The sequence below is a fragment of the Anolis carolinensis genome, chromosome 1 (assembly GCF_035594765.1).
Source record: "Anolis carolinensis isolate JA03-04 chromosome 1, rAnoCar3.1.pri, whole genome shotgun sequence".
In the NCBI taxonomy this organism is placed as follows: domain Eukaryota; kingdom Metazoa; phylum Chordata; class Lepidosauria; order Squamata; family Dactyloidae; genus Anolis; species Anolis carolinensis.
In genome coordinates this window covers 340,365,811-340,387,621 of record NC_085841.1, presented here as the reverse complement: position 1 = coordinate 340,387,621, position 21,811 = coordinate 340,365,811, and the positions used below count along the sequence as shown (strand labels likewise).

The following is a 21,811-nucleotide window of genomic DNA, read 5'->3' as shown; positions in this document are numbered from 1 at the left end:
TCCAGTTTTCACTTTTTCATTTCTCTTCAATTTCATTCTTATTTTACATTTGGGACAAAGAGCTTTTGATCTACCTTGATTTGTTCCTGGATGATTCCAGAGCAATTTCCTGGGCAGTAGCGAAATAATGAAAACTGCTTTGGAACTTAGAGACTACTTAATTGTAATGTAAATTCAAATGACAACAAACTAATTGGCTTCTCAGCTGCCCTTTTAAAAATTATTGACAAAACTGAACAGTATTTTTAGGGGTTTGGATCCAGAGCTACACTTCCATTAGGAAAACGACCCAAGTTGGAACAGATGAAATTTGTAGCTGCATTACACAAAAGCTTATTTTCACAAATTGCTCTGGCGCACTGCATCTTTAAGCATCATTTCTTATTCCTTCTTGGGGCAAGAACTTTCCAGAGCAGCTTTATCGGTAGCTGCAAGCTGCAGTAATAGACTGGATTAATGAAAATTGCTTCCTCTTTCCTTCATCAGCATCCCATGAGTTTACATTGATGGGTAGTCTGCGTCCAACCATAATCTGGAATGAAATGTTTCTTGTTCTTTATAAAAGTGAATAAAGAATAAATGGAAAAAGTGATTACATTCTTACACTATAAATAACAAGGTATAAAATATTAAAACATTAGCTGGAAATATTGTTGAATTTTGTGTGTGTGTACAGGAATTTGACAAGAGGAGTCGGTAGATTTAGAGAGATTCTAAGAGCTATTGAAACAAGAACTACACAAAATCTACGCATGGTAAGTTAAAATAACTACAATAACTGCAGTTGGATAAAAGCCTGTAATCAGATATTAGCAATAAAGATTATAGGTAAAGGTAAAGGTTTTCCCCTGACATTAAGTCCAGTTATGTCTGACTCTGGGGGTTGGTGCTCATCTCCATTTCTAAGCCGAAGAGCCGGCGTTGTCTGTAGACACCTCCAAGGTCATGTGGCCGGCATGACTGCATGGAGCGCCGTTACCTTCCCTCCAGAGCAGTACCTATTGATCTACTCACATTGGCATGTTTTTGAACTGCTAGGTTGGCAGAAACTGGAGCTAGCAGCGGGCGCTCACTCCGCTCCCGGAATTTGAACCTGGGACCTTTCGGTCTGCAAGTTCAGCAGCTCAGTGCTTTAACACACTTCGCCAGCGGGGTTCCTTAATAAAGATTATAGTCCTGTACATATTAACCTGTATGGGAGTACCACTGAATGCAGTGGAATTTATCTGTGTCTAAACATGAATAGAAGTCAAAGACATAACCTAATTGGTCTGGATCAATATGTAAAGAGATCTTGTAGCACCTTTCACACTAACTGAGAGAAAGAGACTCATAGCATAGGCTTTTGTAGATCTAAGTCAAAAGTGTCTAGGAACAAACCTTATGAGCAAGCTATATGTGTAATAGCCATAGAAATGCAAAACAAGTGGATATGGTGACAAGCTCAGTTTTAATTAAGGTCATTGGGTGAACAGAGGTAGGAGGAGAAATGTTGCCTAAAGCCAGAGTAGATAACCATATGAAAAGTGAGGGAGCTATTGGAATGTAGTGTGATTCTGACAGAAAAACAGAAAGAAGATAATCTGGACAAGAGAGGCTGCATGAGACTGGGGATCAATTAGTTTTACAGTATGCATTGTAGTAATACGTAATAGATCATATCCTATGCTCATGCACAGAATGGAATATGATTCTATTGATATTCCTAGTTCTATAGCCCACATTTATACACTCTTAATTTAGGGGAAATATTTTTCCTTCACAGACAATAGCAAGGCAGTTAGCGGAAATCTTGCTACGAGGTATGTGTGAACAGAGTTACTGGAACCCATTAGATGACCCTCCTCATCAATCTCCACTGAATGATCCTCTCTGGAAAGGTGCAAACACTAAAAGTTATGCTCTTAGCCGAAGACCACGGGTCTACTCAGGGGAAAAGTAAGCTATTTATCTAATTTATTATTCTGAAATTTATATTATAATATATGAATTGAACTCATGAAACACAATCTTTAAGGAGTTGAATTGTGTGCCAGAAACAACAGAAATGACATAAGTGCATGTGGGCGTGAGGGAGGGAGGGAAGAGGAGGAAGAGAAGAAGCGCAGTGCCTGCCAGGCAGCCAAACGCCTCAGGAAGGAGAGCCAGTGGGTGGGAAGGCCCCCCCCCCCCATAATGGGCCAATTTTTTGGGCCCCTGAAACAAAACAATTGGAAACAACCCTCCCAATTTCGGGGGGGGGGCTTTCCGAAAATGGATCGGGCCCCGCAACGAAAGCCAGAAACGAAACGATACAAGCTTTTTCCCGAATGCACACCACTAGTAGACAAGTGTCTAGGTTGTTATTTATGGTGGTGTAGATGCGTTCTTGTATATACTTGCGTATAAATTCACCTCATATAAGTCAAAGGCAGGTTTTTGGACTAAAATTATGGATTTTATAAGACCCACAGATAAGTTGAGTGTCATTCCATAAGAAAGGGAAGGGGCTAATGCCGCCTCAGAGAGCCAGCCATCTCTGGCCAGCACCACCACCATTTTCCCACCCAGGCATTTAAAAAGGGTTTCCAAACTGATATAACTTTTAAGGTGCAAAACCTATAAGGAGAAATAGTTTTAAGTGTTCTACTTAGCTTTAAACCAGTGGTTCCCAACCTTTGGGCCTCCAGGTGTTTTGAACTTCAGCTCCCATAATTCCTAACAGCAGGTAAGCTGTCTGGGATTTCTGGGAGTTGAAGTCCAAAACACCTGGAGGCCCAAATGTTGGGAACCGCTGCTTTAGACTGTAATATTTTCATCATTTCATATTTAAATACACTTTCATTTCAACTGCATTCCCTTTCGTTGTGTACTCTGGACATGGTAAGTAGAATGAATTTTGTTCTGTCAGGTTTTCTAATACAGTAAATTATGCATAGAGTGGAATATTAGTGAAGGGCTGCTTTTAGGTAATAACAAAATTAACTTGAAAGAAAAGAAACATTGCACTGCCCAAGTTAATTTTTTCTGTTTAACTTCACAGTTTTTCCACTTCAACCCTATGATCTTTGTCACAGAGTTTCTTAGTACCTTTGCTGTGCTGTTATGCTATGGTGGAGGATTCTAGTCCTGATATTTTTTTAAATATCTGCCTTTATCCCCAAACTGGTCCTCAAGGCAGTTTGCACATACTGAAACATAAACAAGTAAAGGTACATATGGATTAAAAATTAAATCTAATTAAATGGTATCATTACTGTAATTTCAAATATATTATGCATCAAGAAAGCAAGATTTTTTTAAAAAAAACATTACAGCAAAGTGCTGTATGTACTCACGAATAGGTATACCTTCTGTATAAGTTGAGGGCAGGATAAGTTGACCCATGTTTTTGGGGTTGATTTTTGACTAAAATTTCTAGAATTGTACATGAATATATAGGGTATTGAAACTGTAGAGAAATACATGTTGAGTTCATCAAATTCACACTATTGAAAGGGCGAAAACAGCTAAAATGCAAGGTGATCTAAGTATAGGAAGCCTATATGGAAAATGCAACTTTAAGAGTCTTGAGAGTATGAGGTGGCAACTATTAAATTTCTCCTGGATGTGATTAATTCTAGTTGTCAGAATATTAAATATGATATGGCTGCTGTTAATCCTAACTAATCTGTTGTTTTTACATTCTGAAGCATCTCTCTTAAACATCGTTTTCATAATTTTTCATAATTTTCTTTGCTGCTGGCAAAAGCAGAATTGTTTTTCCTATACATAGTTTGTAAAGCATGACAGACACAAAATATGACACAGTTGTTAAATATTATGTGTAAATGAATTTTGAATAACTTTATTTTAAGGTAATAAATACTCAATTTTTAACAGCATTTTCTGTCCTCAAGAGAACACTGAAGAAGCTCTCTTGCTGCTGCTGATTAGTGAGTCTATGGTGAGTCAGACTACTCTGTAGATGCAATATGCTTATATTAGTTATTGTATATTTTCTCACTTTAGTAGCCAGACAAAATGTTGACATGCAGACTGCTTTCTTCTTTCCATCAACCAAATATTAGGCTAGGGCAGGGTTTGATATTATTAGAGGCTAATGGCAACTAAACCTTAACACTCTGTGCCCTATCAAATGTAATTCATCTTATACTGTGGTTATCATTCTGAGAGCTTTTGATAACTGATCAATGCAAACTACAAAGGTTTGGGATAAGAGATGGCAAGTTTAGAAGGACTGGACAATGACGACAAAGTACCAGCAGTGACCAAACCAACTAAAAATGTTGCCATTGTGAATTCGCAGCACTCTGACCTACTTAGAGAAGTGTTAGCGTAACTCCACCAACACCATCTGACATTTACAGAGGAGTGAACAATTTCTATGAAGCATGTTCAAACATCAATTCCCTTAATTCTGGAGAGAGTTTCTGAAATTCCAAAGACTCTTAGTGAGGCCCTTGTTCTATGAACAAGCATCAGTCACCCATTAAAATATGAGACCACTTATGACATGTAAATGAGAGAGTTAAGATTTATTAAAACAAACTATTGTTGGAACCTTGGGATCTCCAGGCTTCCTGAACTTGAGAGAAAAAAATGTTTATAGCATTCTTGGCAGGTTCATTTAATATGCTACTACCTGGTTTGCAGATTAGTAAAATGGACTTTGAGCTAAAGGTTCAAGTTTTACAACATTGTGATGAGACTTGCTCATTTGGAGAAGGAGGAGAAGCAGCAGCAAATGTTGCTGATGTTGCTGCTGTATTTACATTCCATACCTTAGAATCCATATGCTATAATACTGTTGCAGAGATAAATATATGAGATAATATAATACATAACACAGCCAAACCAAAAAATGTTCTTGGTATCTTGAGGTTATTTGGGGTGCTGATTCAGAAAAGTGCATTGAATAGACCACATCAGCTCTAATTTTTTGATATGGTTGTCATGATTTTTATGGCATATGTTCTGTGCATCAAAAAATAGAACTGATAGGTGAAAACTGGTGCCATTTTTTTAGAATTAGCAGGTCAAATATAGCCTGAAACAGGGCTAACATTTGAGGCACAAAAATGTTAGTTGATCTATTTATTACACCATCCAGTCTAATAAATATATATACTGTAATATAAATATAATAATGCAAGATATCTGGCCAACCGTTTTTGGAAGGAGGCAATACTTAAGCCCTTCATTGACAAGCTGAGGGAAAATGCCATTAAATTGAGCAAAGTAAACCATAGAACAGTATCAGGTTGCTCTTCCCAGGCTTTCCCTTAGAGACTCAAACCCTTTGAGAATACTTTTTAAACACTTTTATCCTATTACATATTACTACAAAAGAATATTTCTGCAGAGGTTGTGAGCATGCCACAAACCAGGATGCAGCAAAAATTGTTGTTAGAGATGACTGCATGAGCAAATTAGTAACACAGATAAAATTATTTAAAAAATTAGAGATATCTTTCTCTCTGATGTTAACAATATAGATAATATAGACAAAAACACAAAAAGAAATTTAAATAAATAAGATTACAACTTCACTTTTGTACCATAAACATACCCATTACTTATATTAAAAATCTTTATGCTAATTTATTTGTTTATTAATTTATTTAATTTTTATTTAATTTCTATGCCTCCTTTCTCCCAGAGTGGGATTCAAGTCAGCTTCCAAAAATGAAAAGCTAAAATGTATACCATACAATCTAGAAATGATTAAAGTCATATGGAGAGTTTATATACCTGGTGGACATGCCTGACAGTCTAGGAGTTTTATGTCAAAATTGAAAGAGAAATCAGTTCTGTAATTAACCAAATTATTTGTGCAAACTCAATTGTGATCTTGCTGAATTCCCATGGCTTTTCATTATAATAGATTACATAAATCTCTTATTATGTATCTACTACTAGAGCGAAACAAAAGTGTTTTTATTGGGAAATGGGAAGAAATCACAAACTGAATAGAATGTAGAACTTAGCTCTAAATGAAAAAAAAAATAACACCACAGTTTTTCAAAACAAGATATATGTTGTGATATTTGGACTCAGATATATTAATAGAGACATGGCTTTTTCTTCATTGACTTTGTAAATGGATCAGGAGACCCAGACTGTGCCTTCCATCTAACATGAACAGATTCAGAAGGAAACATTGATCTGATTTAGTAACTCTTTATTTCAATATGTTGGATTTTGAATATATGACTACAGAGATGGCTTATAGTGCATTTTTCTTTATTATTTCCAATTATCTTTGATTTATCTTTAATGTAATTGTTGTTGTATGCCTTCTAGTTATTTATACTTAATGGTAGTCCTCAGGTGAACCTGTACTGGGCATTCAACCCTGGTCTCCACAGTCGTAGTTCTGTACTGAAACCACAACACTATACTGACTTTCATTATGTGCCATGGCAGGGAATAGATTGGGGATGAAATGTGATTGATGAGCCAGGGATCAGGAAAGGTTACTTTGGGAAACTGTAGTTTCTAGAATTCTGCAGCCAATATAAACACTGGAACTTGTAGTCCTCTGAACAAAAATCTTTCCAAGCCAGCAGCTAAGACTGGAGTAGACTTGCAGATGCAAGCAGCGTACAAAGGTTGTGAATGCATAATAAATATTCAAGCTTGATTTCCATTAGCATTTGGCAAATCCAGGTAATTGAGGACCGATGTCCCTGCCCAGGATGGCTAGCATGACAAGAATTCCTATGTATAAAAACCAAACCAAGTAGGCAGGAGGCCAAGTGGGAGAAAAGCAGACCGAGATATTCGCATTATAAACGGCCACAGTGAGACCCTCATAATATTTAGACATATTTGATTAGTGTACTGTATTGTAATACTGTATGTAAGTTTTGTTTTAAAACTAACAGAAATCACTAAGATACAGTTTCAGAAATGCATGTATGACACAGATCATACAATTGTCTTGAAAATAAATTTGATAAATATAAAAGTGCCAATTTAGCTACAATAGAGTTCCAGTTAACCCTACAGGCCCGGGCTGTGGTGCAGGCTGGTGAGCTGCCAGCTGCAACAAATCACTCTGACCAAGAGGTCATGAGTTTGAGGCCAGCTCGGAGCCTGCGTTTGTCTTTGTCTTTGTTCTATGTTAAGGCATTGAATGTTTGCCTTATATGTGTAATGTGATCCGCCCTGAGTCCCCTTCGGGGTGAGAAGGGCGGAATATAAATACTGTAAATAAATAAATAAATAATGACCGACTTCTGGTTACCCGACCTTCCGCATTATACGACGTGCCAGGCCCTTTGGAGGAGCCCCGTGCACATTGTTAGGCAGCAGCGTGCATGGGACACTTCCCTAAGCCGAGTGCTCGCCGTAGGGATGAGCTCCGTCCCTCTGGCGAGCACTTGTCCCTTGGGATGCGCCCCGTGCGCGTTGCTAGGCAGCAACGTGCACGGGGCGCTTTCCTAAGCCAAGTGCTCGCCGTAGGGACGAGCTCCATCCCTCAGATGAGCACTCACCCCTTGGGAGGCACCATAGGTAGCAATGCGCATGGGGCGCTTCCCTAAACTGGCTTGCCAGGAGGGATAATAGGGCCTCCCTATTATCCGTCAGTTCCAGTTATTTGACATTCGGCCTTCCTGTTTATGTTGAATAACTGGAACTCTACTGTATTTGAGAACAGTACACAGGATACATGGCAGGATGCTACATGTGCTGAGGTATATGCAGTTTTTTTCAGAAAGTGAGTGCTACATTTGTCCCAGTGTCTTGTACCCAGAGGAAACACAGTTTTCATCCCCTGCCTTATGAACACCTAACATATTCCTATCAGTCCTTGCAGACAGGTCTCCACAAATGTGCTTCTATAATTTTCCATGATTTATTTATTATTTTGTGTCAAAAGCATTGCATAATAAATAAATTTAAAAGTGATAAAAATAAAGGAATCACGAACAGCTAAATAGTTTTGGACCAAAAGCGGGCAGCAACAATCACATTGTTCGTAGCTTTAAACAAGCCCTTCTCTGTGCATGAGGCAGGGCATTGTCGGTAAGCATACATATGAGGAGTTGTTTGTTTAACTCCACAGTCACACAAGGTGGAGGATTCTTCCAGGTAGTGCCATCTTGCCAGGTTATCTTTTGATCTGCCCACTCCTCTTCTGAGTCTATTTAGGGACTTCCAAGTTGCCCATTCTTGGTTTGCCCCTGGAGACAGACCTCATGGGGGGCCATCCAGTTGGAATTGCCTGGTTTAGCTGCCAAATATAGGTATATGAATGCAAAATATAGGTAGGCTCTTTTCAATTTCTTACACCCACCCATAGCTTCATTTGTGCCAGTGAAATGACTGGAAGTCAGTTCAAGGCAGTGAACATGTCAGATCTGGTTTAGTTATCAAATCTGACTTTGATTTTGCTTAGAGATCTCCATTTTCCAAGGATTGGATGGAGAGAACGGTTAGTCATGGACAACAATCCATCCAGGTCTTTGAATCCTTTGTGCTATAGAGCTTATATCTGAAGAGACAGTAGAGGAGGAATGGTATGGGTGATCATCTTTGATTTTGATCTAATCCATGGTATGTGCGTTTGTGTCCATCTGTCACACAGTTTTCTTCTACAGTTCCTTCCCATCTTTATTGTGCAGTCTGAAGGAGTGAGATTTTTCTGTCTCTGTCGCACTATGCCAAAGAGTCTCTGCCATCTCTGTCAATGTTTGCAAACCAGACAGAAATTAAATTAAATTTGAAATACCATTCTGTGTAAATTACTTTAGATTTTAAAAAAGCTATGTACCATGAATATATGTGCATAGAAATGAACTCTGCTTAACTTGCCTGAAAGCTACCAATTTCCAGATTCAAATTCATTCTCTAGGACAGGTTGAAAAAGAAAGATTCCTACCCTTACAGCAGATGAGATACAACAGCTAATGAATTGAGAAAGTCAGAGAAAGTTGCTTTTCTTTAGGAGTTAGGAAGTTAAAACAGATGATCCGTTTTGGCGAGGGAGATCTTAAAACATCAGTACTTTTACAGTTAATAAGGTGCAGTATTATTAAGGCCCCTTGTTGGATAGTGTGCCTCAGTTCTGATGACAGAGTTGAAAACTTGTTCAAGATAAATCATATTCATGGCTTATACATGTGTGTTTTCAAGGCAACATGTTCTCAAAAGGTTAAAAGATTACACGAAAGCTTTTGTGTAATTATCTGTTTACTGCTGTGAATATCCACTCGCTGGATATTGTTTTTATTCACTCATATCTGCATAGTCTAAATATCAGATCGTTATCAGACTGTGAAAATATGTTGGTATCTAAAGCACATAATGTTTTTCACTCTGAGGATAGATCAAAATATATTATCCTCTAGTTTGCATCTAAAAACTTACTGATAAATCTGTCATACTCACTTAACCTGGCACCTTTTCCCCACTGTTTTATTGTGATAAATGCTGCTAAGTGTATTTCTATGTTTTTCAATCATCCTTTAAATTCATTTCTATTATCAAATTTTAATGACAGAGCAACTCTTAAGAAATGCCTTTTCATCATCCAAAGCTGTGCAAGTTTTAATGTGCAATCATTTCATGTTTGAGAACTCAAAGTGAGACTAACATGCACTTTTTCCAAGTCTCCTGCTGATCTTTCCATTCTGGTTTTCCTTTCCAGGCTAATCGTGATGCTGTTCTGAGTAGAATACCAGAACACAAAAGTGACCGCATCATTAGTTTGCAAAGTGCATCTGTAGTTTATGACTTGCTTACTATTGCCTTGGGAAGAAGAGGTCAATATGAAATGCTATCAGAGGTAGGCTGTGGTCACGGAAACCAAAGCATGAATTTCACCTAAGTGACTTTCCATTCCTGGACCATTATTTGAGATCCTGCTCTGTTTGAGTGATGAAAATAAAAATTAACCAAAGAATAAGTTGTGCAAACTCTAAAAGTAATATTAACAGATTTTCAATCATGTTACTTTGATAGACATTTTTTTATTTTTAGTGCTGCAGTGACACGTCTGATGTTTATTTTCTGAAGATCACCATCATTAGTCAAAGCCTAGTTAAAAAAGAGAATAACTACTTCTGTATATAAATTTAACTTGAATATTGTCTTTGTTCTTGTAACTAAATTCTGTGGTAAAAATAATCTTTCAATAAATTATTTAGGTGTGTATTTTGTGTCGGATGTGATAACAGATAGCTTTTGAAAAGCAGAAACTTTAATAGGGTCCAACTAAATATCTCTAAACATTTTAAAGGCTGGAGTTCTATGCATTTATTCTGCTATGTCAGTCACCCATTTTCCTTAAAAGATGAACTTGCCAATTTACCATTTATGTGAGTGATAGATACAACAAAGAAGAACAGATTGCTTACCTGTATGTGGTAATCTGTGAACTCGTATAACATGTTCACCTCCCTTCCTTAGGTGTCCCAGTGGGTAAGAAACTGAGGCACAGTGGAGGTATTAAATTGATATAAATAGTGATAGAAAGTAGAACTTCTCTCCCCCAAAAGATGCCAGCTCAGTTCTAGAATAGCATCCATAAATCCAGGAAATCTATGAGTTTACAGATGACCACAGGTAAAAAAACTTGTTTGTAGTCTGTTTCCTACATCAAGGATACTGTGACTGCACAGATTGTGATTTATTTTTTTTTGCAGCAAAACACAAGAAATACTCTTCTTATAAATAGTTCAATTATAAGCTCAAGGTGTTATTAGTGTATACTAGTGTCAGAAAACTTTGATTGCCCCAGTTCTTCTTAGATTGTTGTATAACATTATTGGGTGAAGTGCCTTAATCCTAGATATTTTTTGTCTAAAAAAATTGGACAATCTGTCACATTGCATTCAATTAGACATGGAATAGGGATGACGACAAAATGATATTATTGAGCATTCTTCTTGATTTTTCTCTTGGACGGCTGATGTAATGCTCTTCTTATCTTCCTTTGTTTTCTTTTTGTATTATTTTGCTGGATACCTTCTTATTTTCCCCCTAGCATTTCCCCTTTTATGTGTTCTTTCTATATCTATATAAGAATTAATGAGAAATTATACTACATCTGTACAGAACATTGTGCTATATTTTCACAAGATGCAAAGAAACACAGTAAGTAGAGAAAGAGCTTCTAGTGTATGCCTCTACCAGAAACTAAGGAAGTCGATCAGGATTTTACTCAAAATAGATTTAATAACTTTGCATTAAAATATTCGTACAGTTCTTGCCAGTGGGTATCTGTTTGTTAGAGAAGCTGACATCCTTTTATATAGGAATAGAGATGGCCTAGCTCTTTTTTCTGCTTTGATCTTATAGTATATTCTCTTCCTTTAAAAGGTCATATTTGTACTTCAAGCCTACTTCAAAACTTTCAGATATACCTCCATTGACATTTCCTTTATCTTCTTCATTTTGTAGATCCAGATAGTGTTGCCTTGTGCTTTCTTCTCTTGATTCATGTGCTATTGATTCAGTTGTCTTGATTAGCAGAGCTCCATCAAATAAGAAAGCTCAGGAGCCATACACTTTGTGACCTAAAGTGTTTTGAGTTTTCTTTTCTTTTCTGATTGCATCAAGTTGACGGCGACTGAGTGAGAGAAAGAATAATAAACTTCTACCATTAGCCTGAGCAGTATGCAATATCCTGAAGAATGTTCAGAATAGAAGATAAATGAGGTTTTGCACGAAGCAAAGCTAAACTTCTCATACTGTTGCAGAATCAGACCCAAATGAATGACAGAGGCAAGATTAGGATAGCTTTAGAAATCTTTTTGTTTAGACAAGGGACTATCCCATTACATTTGGGACTTTCTTCAGCTTCTTTAGCTGAGGACCTTCAATGCACAAGAAAGTAAACTGGAAGTTAAGTTCAAGTTCACTTGCTAGTTAAATAAAGGTCTTTCTCGGGTTTAAATTGGTCCAAGGACCGCATCTAAGAACATAATGAATTCCTCCCCATAGGGTGTGAATGTGTGGCATGTATTGAATGGAAAAGAATGTGCTGCTTTGAAATATATTCTGTAGGAGTTGGTGTGCAAAGAAGCAGAGCATGGAGGAAACAAGCCTCCCAAAAGGTGTCTCAGAGGACCAAAGCAGCTTCAAATCTGTGACAGTTGTCATTCCTGATTTAGGCCAAGGAAAGCTCCTGTAGCTCCTCACTTCCACACTGTAGGCAGATCGTGCAACTTTAATGGTACTCAGCTGAGAATCTTCGTATCTAAAATTTGGTTCAATATCAAGAAACTAAATTTTTAAAACTCATGACTCAAAACAAGATTTTATGGATGGACAAAACTGAATCTGTTATGAGTAGGTTGCATAGCCACCATTAAAACGATGGCCATTCTGTTTCAGTATTTACCAGTTATGATGACACATAAATATTTAGGTTGCTGGAAAAAACCTTCCATTTCATTTTTAGAGGGAGAAAACAAGCCCAACAAGACAGATTATTTTTCTCAGTTATGCTAATTACTCCCACTCATAAATTACTCCCACTCAGAGAAGAGTGCAAACTATGAGTTGTGATGGAATTATTGGAGACCTATACAGGTTGGACATCCCTTGTCTGGGATTCAAAATTATAAAATACTTTAATATCAACAATTGCGCACATGAGTAACTGACATGGTTGACTGTTACTTCATTCCCATAACTTGGCTAAGCCCAAGAGGATTTTTATCATTCAAGAATTCCTTACAGTTCAGGATCTTCAAGCTCCATTTAAGGGGAGGGAGGAACCCTTAAAAACAAATTACTTTTGTACAAGCATCCCTTATCTGAAATATTTGGGACTAGATGTGTTATAAAGTTCAGATTTTTTTTTCAAATTTTGGAATATTTTCATATGCATAATGAGATATATTGGGTATGACACATGTGTCTAAACATGACATTCATTTATGTTTCATATAAAACTTAACACATAGCCTGAAAGTAATTTTATATGTAATATTTTTAATAATTTTGTGCATGAAACAAAGCTTGTGAACATTGAACTATTGAAAGTAAAGGTGTCACTATCCCACTGACCCTGTGGACATTTTATATTTTGGATCATTTCAGATTTCCATATAAGTGATACGCAACTGTAATTATTTTCTGAATCAACTGTACCAGACATAGCAATTGTATGCGAACATAAGTTTATACATAGCATATTTTATGTTTCTAAAGTAACAAAGTTACTTTTAATGTGTAATAGGGGCTAATATTGTATTTTCTCCCCATTTTCTGGAGGCTTTGTCTCTCATTTTTGTGTATCCAGTTTTGTCTCTCATTTCTGCTGCTAGGAATGATTACCACACACCACGGGAGCAGAGAGAGTACACTTTGCTGTTCTTGAAGAAAAATGGGGATAATTAGACAGAGAAGGCACACACATGGAGTGCTGCATAAAAAGGAGAGATATTATCTACAATAGGGCACAAAGAGAGAGAAAGGAGAGGAGATTAAAAGTATCTTTTAAAGAAAGTCCTTCATTAAATTGTAAAAAAAAAATGCTTTTTTGGATTAGCATTACTATGCTGCCTTCAATTTATCTTTATTTTATGGAAATATAAAAAAACAGCTTTCACTTACATTATTCACCCTGGTTTAAGAAAACTAAAGCTTGTTGGATTTTTTTTAATTTGTTCCTAATTTACACAGCAATCTTTCTAATCTTTATTTTCTTTGCTTATGGGCAGTACTAAGAGTCAGGGCTAATAGTAGTAGAAGTAGAGGCGGCAGCAGCAGCAAGCCACTCCATGGACTGTATTTTAAGAACATTGAAGGGAAGGTTGACAGCAAGAAAACATGGGAGCGGCTTAGAAGGAGAACCCTAAAAAAGGAAACTGAAGGCCTGATTTTTGCTGCACAAGAACTAGCCTTAAGAACAAATGCAATGAAAACACGAATTGAAAAGTCCTACAATGACCCAAAGTGCCATCTATGCAAAGAGAGTGATCAGACCGTGGAACACCTCATTTGCAGATGCAAGAAAATAGCCCAGACTATATTGACTGTATTGAATGCCACAACAGGCTAACAGCAATGGTGCACTGGAACCATTGCAAGAAGTATGGCCAACCCTGCAGTAAAACCTGGTATGAGCACAAGCCAGAAAAAAACCATGGAAAACGAAGAAGCCAAAATACTCTGGGATATTAGAATCCAAGCTGATAAACACCTGCCACATAACACACCAGATATAACAGTTGTGGAAAAGAAACGTTTTTTATTACAGACATTGCAGTATCATGAAATACAAGGACTTACAAATTGAAATTGAATGACTATGACAAAAGAGAACAACAGTGGTACCAATAGTGGTTTTTGCTCTTGGAGGCATTCCAAGAAGTATTGAAAAGCACCTGAAAAGCCTTACTTTGGACAGCTCATCAATCCACATGCTGCAGAAAGCAGCACTACTCAGGACTGCGCACATTCTGGGAAAATACCTCTAATATCCTAGACCTTTGGGAAGAGCCCGATATTCAGAGACAAATCTCAGATACTTGGACTTAATATGCATGTATGCTGTCTTGTTATGTACAAATAAATCTATAATAATAATAATAATAATAATAATAATAATAATAATAATAATAATAATAATATTTCTTACTCATCTCTCTCCATGGCTCGAGGCGGGTCATAACACAGCCAAAAACACACAAATACTATAAAAATTCAAATACACATATTAAAATGCAGTTCTGTAAAAGATATCAAAGCATTTCTATAAAATACACATTAATCACACAGGTCTGGGGGTTGCATAACTATGATGCAATTATAATGATGGAACAATGCTCACTACTGGTTTAAATAATTGACAGTTATTTTTGTTTGCTTGTTCTTGTTTTAGTGTTTAGAAAGAGCTATGAAGTTTGCCTTTGAAGAATTCCATCTTTGGTATCAGTTTGCACTGTCCTTAATGGCTGCAGGAAAAGTAGGTCTTTTGTCACATTTTTCTTTATTGAAATCTTGTTAGTTGGATTTAATATATTGACTTAATATATCAAGGGTCCTAGTTACACATCTTTGACTGGTTGCAAGATTGCATTGTTGCTTCATTGATCATCAGATAATTAAAAAACACAATTTTTGTTCTTTTGCAAAGCTTAAAAAAATTGCAACTAGGCAGGTGCCCATGTTGTGGTTAACTATGCTTTAGAAAGCAGTTTAATTGTTATTATAATTTCATAGGAAGTCCAACTTAAAATCATAGGCTGGATCTACACTGCCATATAATGCAGTTTGAAACTGTAATGAACTGAATTATATGCAATTAAATGGACTATATAATGCAGATCCAAACCTAATTATATGGCAGTGTAGATCCAGCCATATATATTAAAGTGAATCCCCACTTGTGCTTGTGATTCTGTTTGAAATGTGTAATGTATTTAGTTGTTTATACCTTGGAAGGAATTAAAAGGCAAAGAAAAAAAATCTCACTATCTTCTTAAATTGTGATTGCATAGTCTGCTCAAGCTGTGAAGGTCTTGAAAGAGTGCATTCGATTGAAGCCAGATGATCCAACAATCCCACTTCTTGCTGCCAAACTATGTATGGGATCCCTTCATTGGGTAAGTCTGTGAGTCAGAAAAGGCAACATCTTATACAGATACATGTATCGATATTACTGATATTGGTATTATTTCTGTTGAATATATCTAGCCTTGACAAACATAGCTAGTTCAAAATGTTAGATTTCCAAGAATATATAAATTTGCAGGAGAAGAGTGGTACTCATGATATTGCAATTGCATGTGACTGTGGAGAATACTCAGAGAATGGTATATTGTTGGATGTTTTAAACTGGCTTGCTTTATTGAGCATGCCCAACTCCCAGATATGTTAATTCTCGTTAGTCCTAAGCATTGAATCCTTAGGAGCATTTTTGCTCAAACAAGTATATAATTTATAACAATTTTTAAAAATCTAATTGGTTTTAATGATCAGCAAACATGCTCTACCCTAGCTACTGCCTTTTTGAGACTTAGTATAAGGAACAGGCATTAAATAATAAATTCAATGTAGATGTCAAAGCTCATTATAGTTTCATCTTCAGTAAGAAGCAGAATTCTATTTTCAGAGATAGTGAAGCTTACCTTGAAATACTTTTAGCATATTATGAGGTAGGTAACATTAAATTCCTAAAAATTTACTTGTAGTGTCATAGAATTGTATGTTTTGTTGTGTTCATTTTCCTTGAATAAGAAAGAATGCTGTTTGCTATACATTAATATCACAGCATCTTTTTATTTCCTGGATTAATTTTAGCTTTTGGAAATAGATGGCATATTTTGATTAATGGGATTAATTTTTGATTGCTAGTGGGCATTTATCATATTAAAACAATTTGGGCCGGGCTGTGGCGCAGGCTGGTAAACAGCTGCTCCAATAAATCACTCTGACCATGAGGTCATGAGTTCGAGGCCAGCCCGTGGCGGGGTGAGCACCCATCAATTAAAAATAAAATATAGCCCCTGCTAGTTGCTGACCTAGCAACCCGAAAGATAGTTGCATCTATCAAGTATGAAATAAGGTACCACTTATAAAAGTGGGGAGGCAAGTTTAACTAATTTACAACGTTGGAATGAGGAAGTGAGGAAGTGCCATCAGAGTGGATGATGACAGCTGCTCCCCCCTGTGGCCAGAATCGAACTTCCCCTCAGGAGAAGGTTAAATTGCTTCTGCATCTGTCTGTCTGTTGTCTCTGTCTCGGTTCGATGTGTTTATGGGCATTGAATGTTTGCCCTATATGTACCTAATGTGATCCGCCCTGAGTCCCCTTCGGGGTGAGAAGGGCGGAATATAAATACTGTAAATAAATAAGTAAATAAAACAATTCAGTTTTGAAACAGGTATGATTCAGATTGGAATTCGGCCATCACTAATTTCATACAATACTTTTTTTTAGCTAGAAGAAGCAGAAAGGTTTGCCAAAATAGTGGTTGATGCAGGGGACAAGACTTCAGAGTTTAAAGCCAAAGGTTTTTTAGCCCTGGGACTGACATACAGCCTACAAGCTACAGATGGTGAGTAAATCAGATCCGTCCTTAAAGGTAAAATGGCAGTAACATAGAGCACCTCTTTTATTATCTAATGATAATGATAAAATAATGTGTTTTGTGCAAATGTTTTTACGGTATTTCATATTAGATGTGTGGTAAAAAAAGTTTTTATTTAAATGTTGCTAATTAAATCCAATTTTTAGCTTCTTTGCGAGGTATACAAGAAGTCCTGCAGAGAAAGGCTCTCATTGCGTTTCAAAGGTGAGTGGTGCTCATCCTTTCATTCTGTTGTAGATAATAAAAAACCTTATATGCATTTTTAAAAGATCTTTATAAACCGTTATGTAATATGGATTTTACCTCTGTGAGTCTCCTTGCATGAGTACAGAACATATTGCATTAACATTTGCTTCATCAAGTACTACTGGCAAATCCAGTCTGATTCGAAAGGATTTATACTCTTATTTCATTATTAAAGATATTTTTGTTATCAGCTAGTAGAGAATAACGTTTACATAGCATCTGTTTCAAGAGTGATGCTTCATCTGAATTCCTTCCAAAAGAATACACAGCTTTGAATAACATCCCAAAAAGTTCTTAAAGAATATGTGGTATTGCTCTCATTATACTAAACTGAATGCAAGCATTGTATTAGACCCGGGATTTTAAAGTATATATTCTGAATAGTCATGGGAAAGTATCAAGACTTCACCATGATTTGTATGTACCTCTTGAATTTTCACAAATGCAAAGCCAGAAATAGAGTAGTATCATAATTAGAGTTATATATTTAGAATAATAATAATAATAATAATAATAATTTATTACCCATCTCTCCTTGCAGCTTGAGGCGGGTTACAAGAGAGCAATAAAATACAAGACTATTATAATAAATGTGCCAAAATACATATAATACCACAACAATAAAATGTAGGTTAAAATTCACAAGTTGAAATAGACTGGGCAGGCCTGTTGGAAGAGAAAGATCTTCAGTTGTGCCTTGAATTCTGACATCTGATTTAGCTGTTGAAGCTCTTCCGGCAGGTCATTCCATGGTTTTGGGGCAGCTGAGGAGAAGGTCTTCTGAGTGATGGTTGCCAAACGTTCTACAAACATGGAGTTATGCCCAGTTATCTACCGGTGTCTTAATAATTGACGAAAGCATCTTTCATTATTGCTTACACCTGCATATCTATATCATTTAAAGGAGAGAGCCTTCATACTTTTTACCTGATTATTATAAAGTTTAATAAACAGAATAAATTAGCAAAACGATTCACACAAATAAGAGTAAGTCTCATAACCGAAATTATTGGGACCACTATTTCGTGAGTCAAACACTGTTTGCCAGGCAGAGCCTGATGATATCTCAAACTTATAAAGTACAAGACTCATAGCTAGATATAATTTCTGCCTAGTGGTTGGAAGAAGGTGAGCTAGTTCTGTTTGCTTTGTTCTCCTTTTGTCATAGCTCATGTGAATCTAACTAGGAGTCTTGTATCAAATTGATGTTATTACTCTCCCACTCCAAACAAAATACATAACATTAAAAGACAAATAATAACATTCCCAAATGACCCGGGCATCGCTGGGTCCCCAAGCTAGTCCATAATAAAAGTGAAAACCCATATGTGTGTATGTGGCACAGATGTCTGCTCACACAGACAGCCTCCGGCCTCCACAAACAGGCTATACTTCCCAGGGTTAAGAATCTAGCAAGTCACTCTTTTCCACTGACATTGCAGTTACAGCGAGTGCCATGAACATGCAGCCCAGCCCCTGCCAATGTCCTTCCCAAACACTACAGCCCACCACCCAAGGAATGCTTTCGTTTGGGGACCACTTCATCCTAGATTTTGCTTTTTCTTCCACCATAGGCAGGCATCCCAGGGTTCTCCATTGCTGTGGAATTTACATGGCCCCACCCACTGCCCTTTCCAATCTCTCTGCATAACAAACACAGCAGAATTGAGCTGCAACTAAACTTACTGGAGGAGTTTTGGGATTGACTCCACATGGTGGAAGTTGTAGTTCACCCTGCATCAAGTCAGAACACTGTCACTCCTACTGGGGAATATAGAGGAGTTGTAGTTCAGCTACACCCAGAACATTATGAACCCAAATAATGATGGCTCTCGGCCAAACTTGCCATGCAGACCCGATATGCCCAGATTTGACTACTGGTGGGTTTGGAGGGAAATTGGACTGGAAGTTGAGTAGTAGTAGGTACTGGGATTTATAGTTCACCTACAATGAATGAGCATCACACTTGGCACACAGAGCCCCCATAACCAATACAACATATTGCACAAGTTTGGGAAAAAGGGAGTTATAGTTCACCTGCAACCAGATAAATACTGACCCCCACCGACAATGCACTAGGACCACACTTCACACAGAGAAGCCTCATGACCTACTGAACATACTGCAGGTATTTGTGGGAAGGGGCCTTGATTTTGGGAGTTGTAGTTCACCTCCATCCAAAGACCACTGAACCCAGCCAATGACGAATCTATACCAAACTTGGCACACAAACTGAATATTCCCTGCTGTGGATACTGATAGACATTTTGGGGCAATTGCCCCGGGAATCTAGAAATTGCAGTAGTTCACCCCCATCCAGACAGTACTGCACCACACCTGGTACACACGCCCAAAATGGTCAACTTACAATACTGTCAGGGTTTGGGGAGGATTCAGCCACGATTCTGGGAATTGTAGTTCACCCACTCCAAACAGAATACATAACATTGAAAGACAAATAATACCATTCTCAAATAACCCGGGCAACGCCATGTCCCCAAGCTAGTCATTAATAATTAGCACTGCTATCCTTCTCTTGTTATCTATTGCCCTAAAACAAATGTATTTATATGTTGAAATGGCTAAAGTAGTTCAATGGGAACAATTATCATACTTGCTGCATGCCAAAGTGAAGTGTACAGAGATAACAGAACAACAGGACAAATTTCTTCCTCATCTTAGTCATGATCCTCCAGAAGTGGAAAATGTGGATTTATCTATATAGTATATGATTACTCCATTTAATTACAGATGGCATAATCCCTGTTATCTCTTGTAGCATGGCATACATTTCTGCAAACCGTATTAAATCTGGATTATTTCTAGATTGTTTACTGAGATCTGAAATTGATGATATGTATAGATCTCTGGATAGCTGCCAGATGGTAACGACTTTGATTTATTTCTGGATTTAGCTGGATTTTTGAAGCAATAACCTATAAGAGAAAAGCTATTAAGTCCCTGGGCAGTTTTTCAGATTTTTAATTCATTTTGAAAAAGTGAATGAAATATTAAAATCTCTCAAATGTTAAATATGGAGTATCACAGGCCCACTCCATAGTGAGCATTATATACTTAGAAACATCCTCTGAAAAAATGTGAAAATGCCATATTTTCCAGTAATGTCTGTATCCTAAGTATATACACGTATACACTCACATGAACATACACAGATACACACACACAAATACTCACATATACACATGAACTTGAAGTATCTGTTCATATGTGACGTTAACAGAGAATTTCTAGGCTTTTAGAGTGAAAGGGAACTGTAGCTGAATCCATGTTGTGTGTGTGTGTGTATGTGTGTGTATGTATGTATGTATGTATGTGCTTTTTACAATATCATCTTAGGCCAAGAAATGAACTCGAGGTGCTTGGGAATGAAGGCAAATTTCTACAGATAATAAGGAGTAAAGTAAGATAAGCAGTGGGAGTATAATTCATTTTTTGGCTGTGCGCTACAATAAAACTTACAAATACAGAGCAATATATGGACATTTAAGGTATACTAATGAGCTAAATATTTTTTCCAGGGCACACACTTTGTCTCCAACTGATCACCTGGCAGCGTTTTATCTAGCTTTGCAGTTTGCTATATCCCGGCAGGTTAGTTTAAAAATGTTTTTAAAAGTTGAATTGAGTATAGCAGTAACAAAAATTGTTAATTGAATTGCTATTGTTTTCTTTTGTATTCACTTTTGAGTAAAATCCAATGCTACCAGAAATCTCTGTGAGTGAGCAGAATTCTCCCACCCATTATATATCTTATTTTTTCTACTAATATATACTGTAATATAAAGAAATAAAAAGAATAGTTGTGATTTCTGCCTCGAAACAAAGGTCTGCTTTACAAGGCCTTTTCAAAGAGACGTTTCTAGAAAGCATCTAATTTCCTTAGTGCAAAATTTCTACAATTTTATTTCATACTTGGCCTCCTTCTCCTGATCTCCATCTCAAAGTGAGATCTAGTGCCTTGTTTGTCTGCGACGATCTGTGTTGCATTCTTCTAAATACTTTCCTCATGTTGTACCAGGCGTATGGAAATCTTTTATATTGGGTTACTGTAAGTTTTCCGGGCTGTATGGCCATGTTCCAGAAGTATTCTCTCCTGACATTTCGCCCACATCTATGGCAGGCATCCTCAGAGGATCAGCTAAATCTATAGATTCTTGAGTGATTGAAATTGTCCTCTGCATGGTATTCAGAACTTGAGTTCATTTTACAATGTACCACAAATAACTGTTTGTTTTGTTTAGTTAAAATAAAATATTTTTAAAGTTCAAGAAACTCAGGGGCTGAAACTTCCAGATTTGTTCCTTGCACTTCATGTATTTTGAAAATCCCAAGCTGCTTTGTATTTCTAAAGCAAATAAAATTTATTTTAGAAAGCTTCAATGAAAAAGATGGCAAAAAATTGTTCAGCTGATCTTCGTAGTTAATGATCAAGAAAAATATTGACAGCTGACACTGTTTGGCAATAGGCATCTATAAAAACATGTTTTCCCTAGTAGTTTACATGTAAA

The 21,811-nt window shown here is 36.9% G+C and overlaps 1 protein-coding gene across 9 annotated transcripts in view; it reads left to right on the top strand.

Moving 5' to 3' along the window:
• Positions 1–21,811, top strand: part of ttc7b (tetratricopeptide repeat domain 7B) — a 119,484-nt gene that overhangs the window by 46,728 nt on the left and 50,945 nt on the right. For all 9 annotated transcript variants that reach the window (XR_010002167.1, XM_062968407.1, XM_062968408.1 and 6 more), the window contains 9 exons: positions 677–755; positions 1,766–1,938; positions 3,862–3,925; positions 9,638–9,775; positions 14,825–14,908; positions 15,444–15,548; positions 16,886–17,003; positions 17,183–17,240; positions 20,822–20,894. Coding sequence is in view for 8 of the 9 variants with exons in the window: in XM_062968407.1 (XP_062824477.1) it covers positions 677–755; positions 1,766–1,938; positions 3,862–3,925; positions 9,638–9,775; positions 14,825–14,908; positions 15,444–15,548; positions 16,886–17,003; positions 17,183–17,240; positions 20,822–20,894 (892 nt within the window). In the remaining variant the exon portion in view is untranslated. The remainder of the gene's footprint in view (positions 1–676; positions 756–1,765; positions 1,939–3,861; positions 3,926–9,637; positions 9,776–14,824; positions 14,909–15,443; positions 15,549–16,885; positions 17,004–17,182; positions 17,241–20,821; positions 20,895–21,811) is intronic.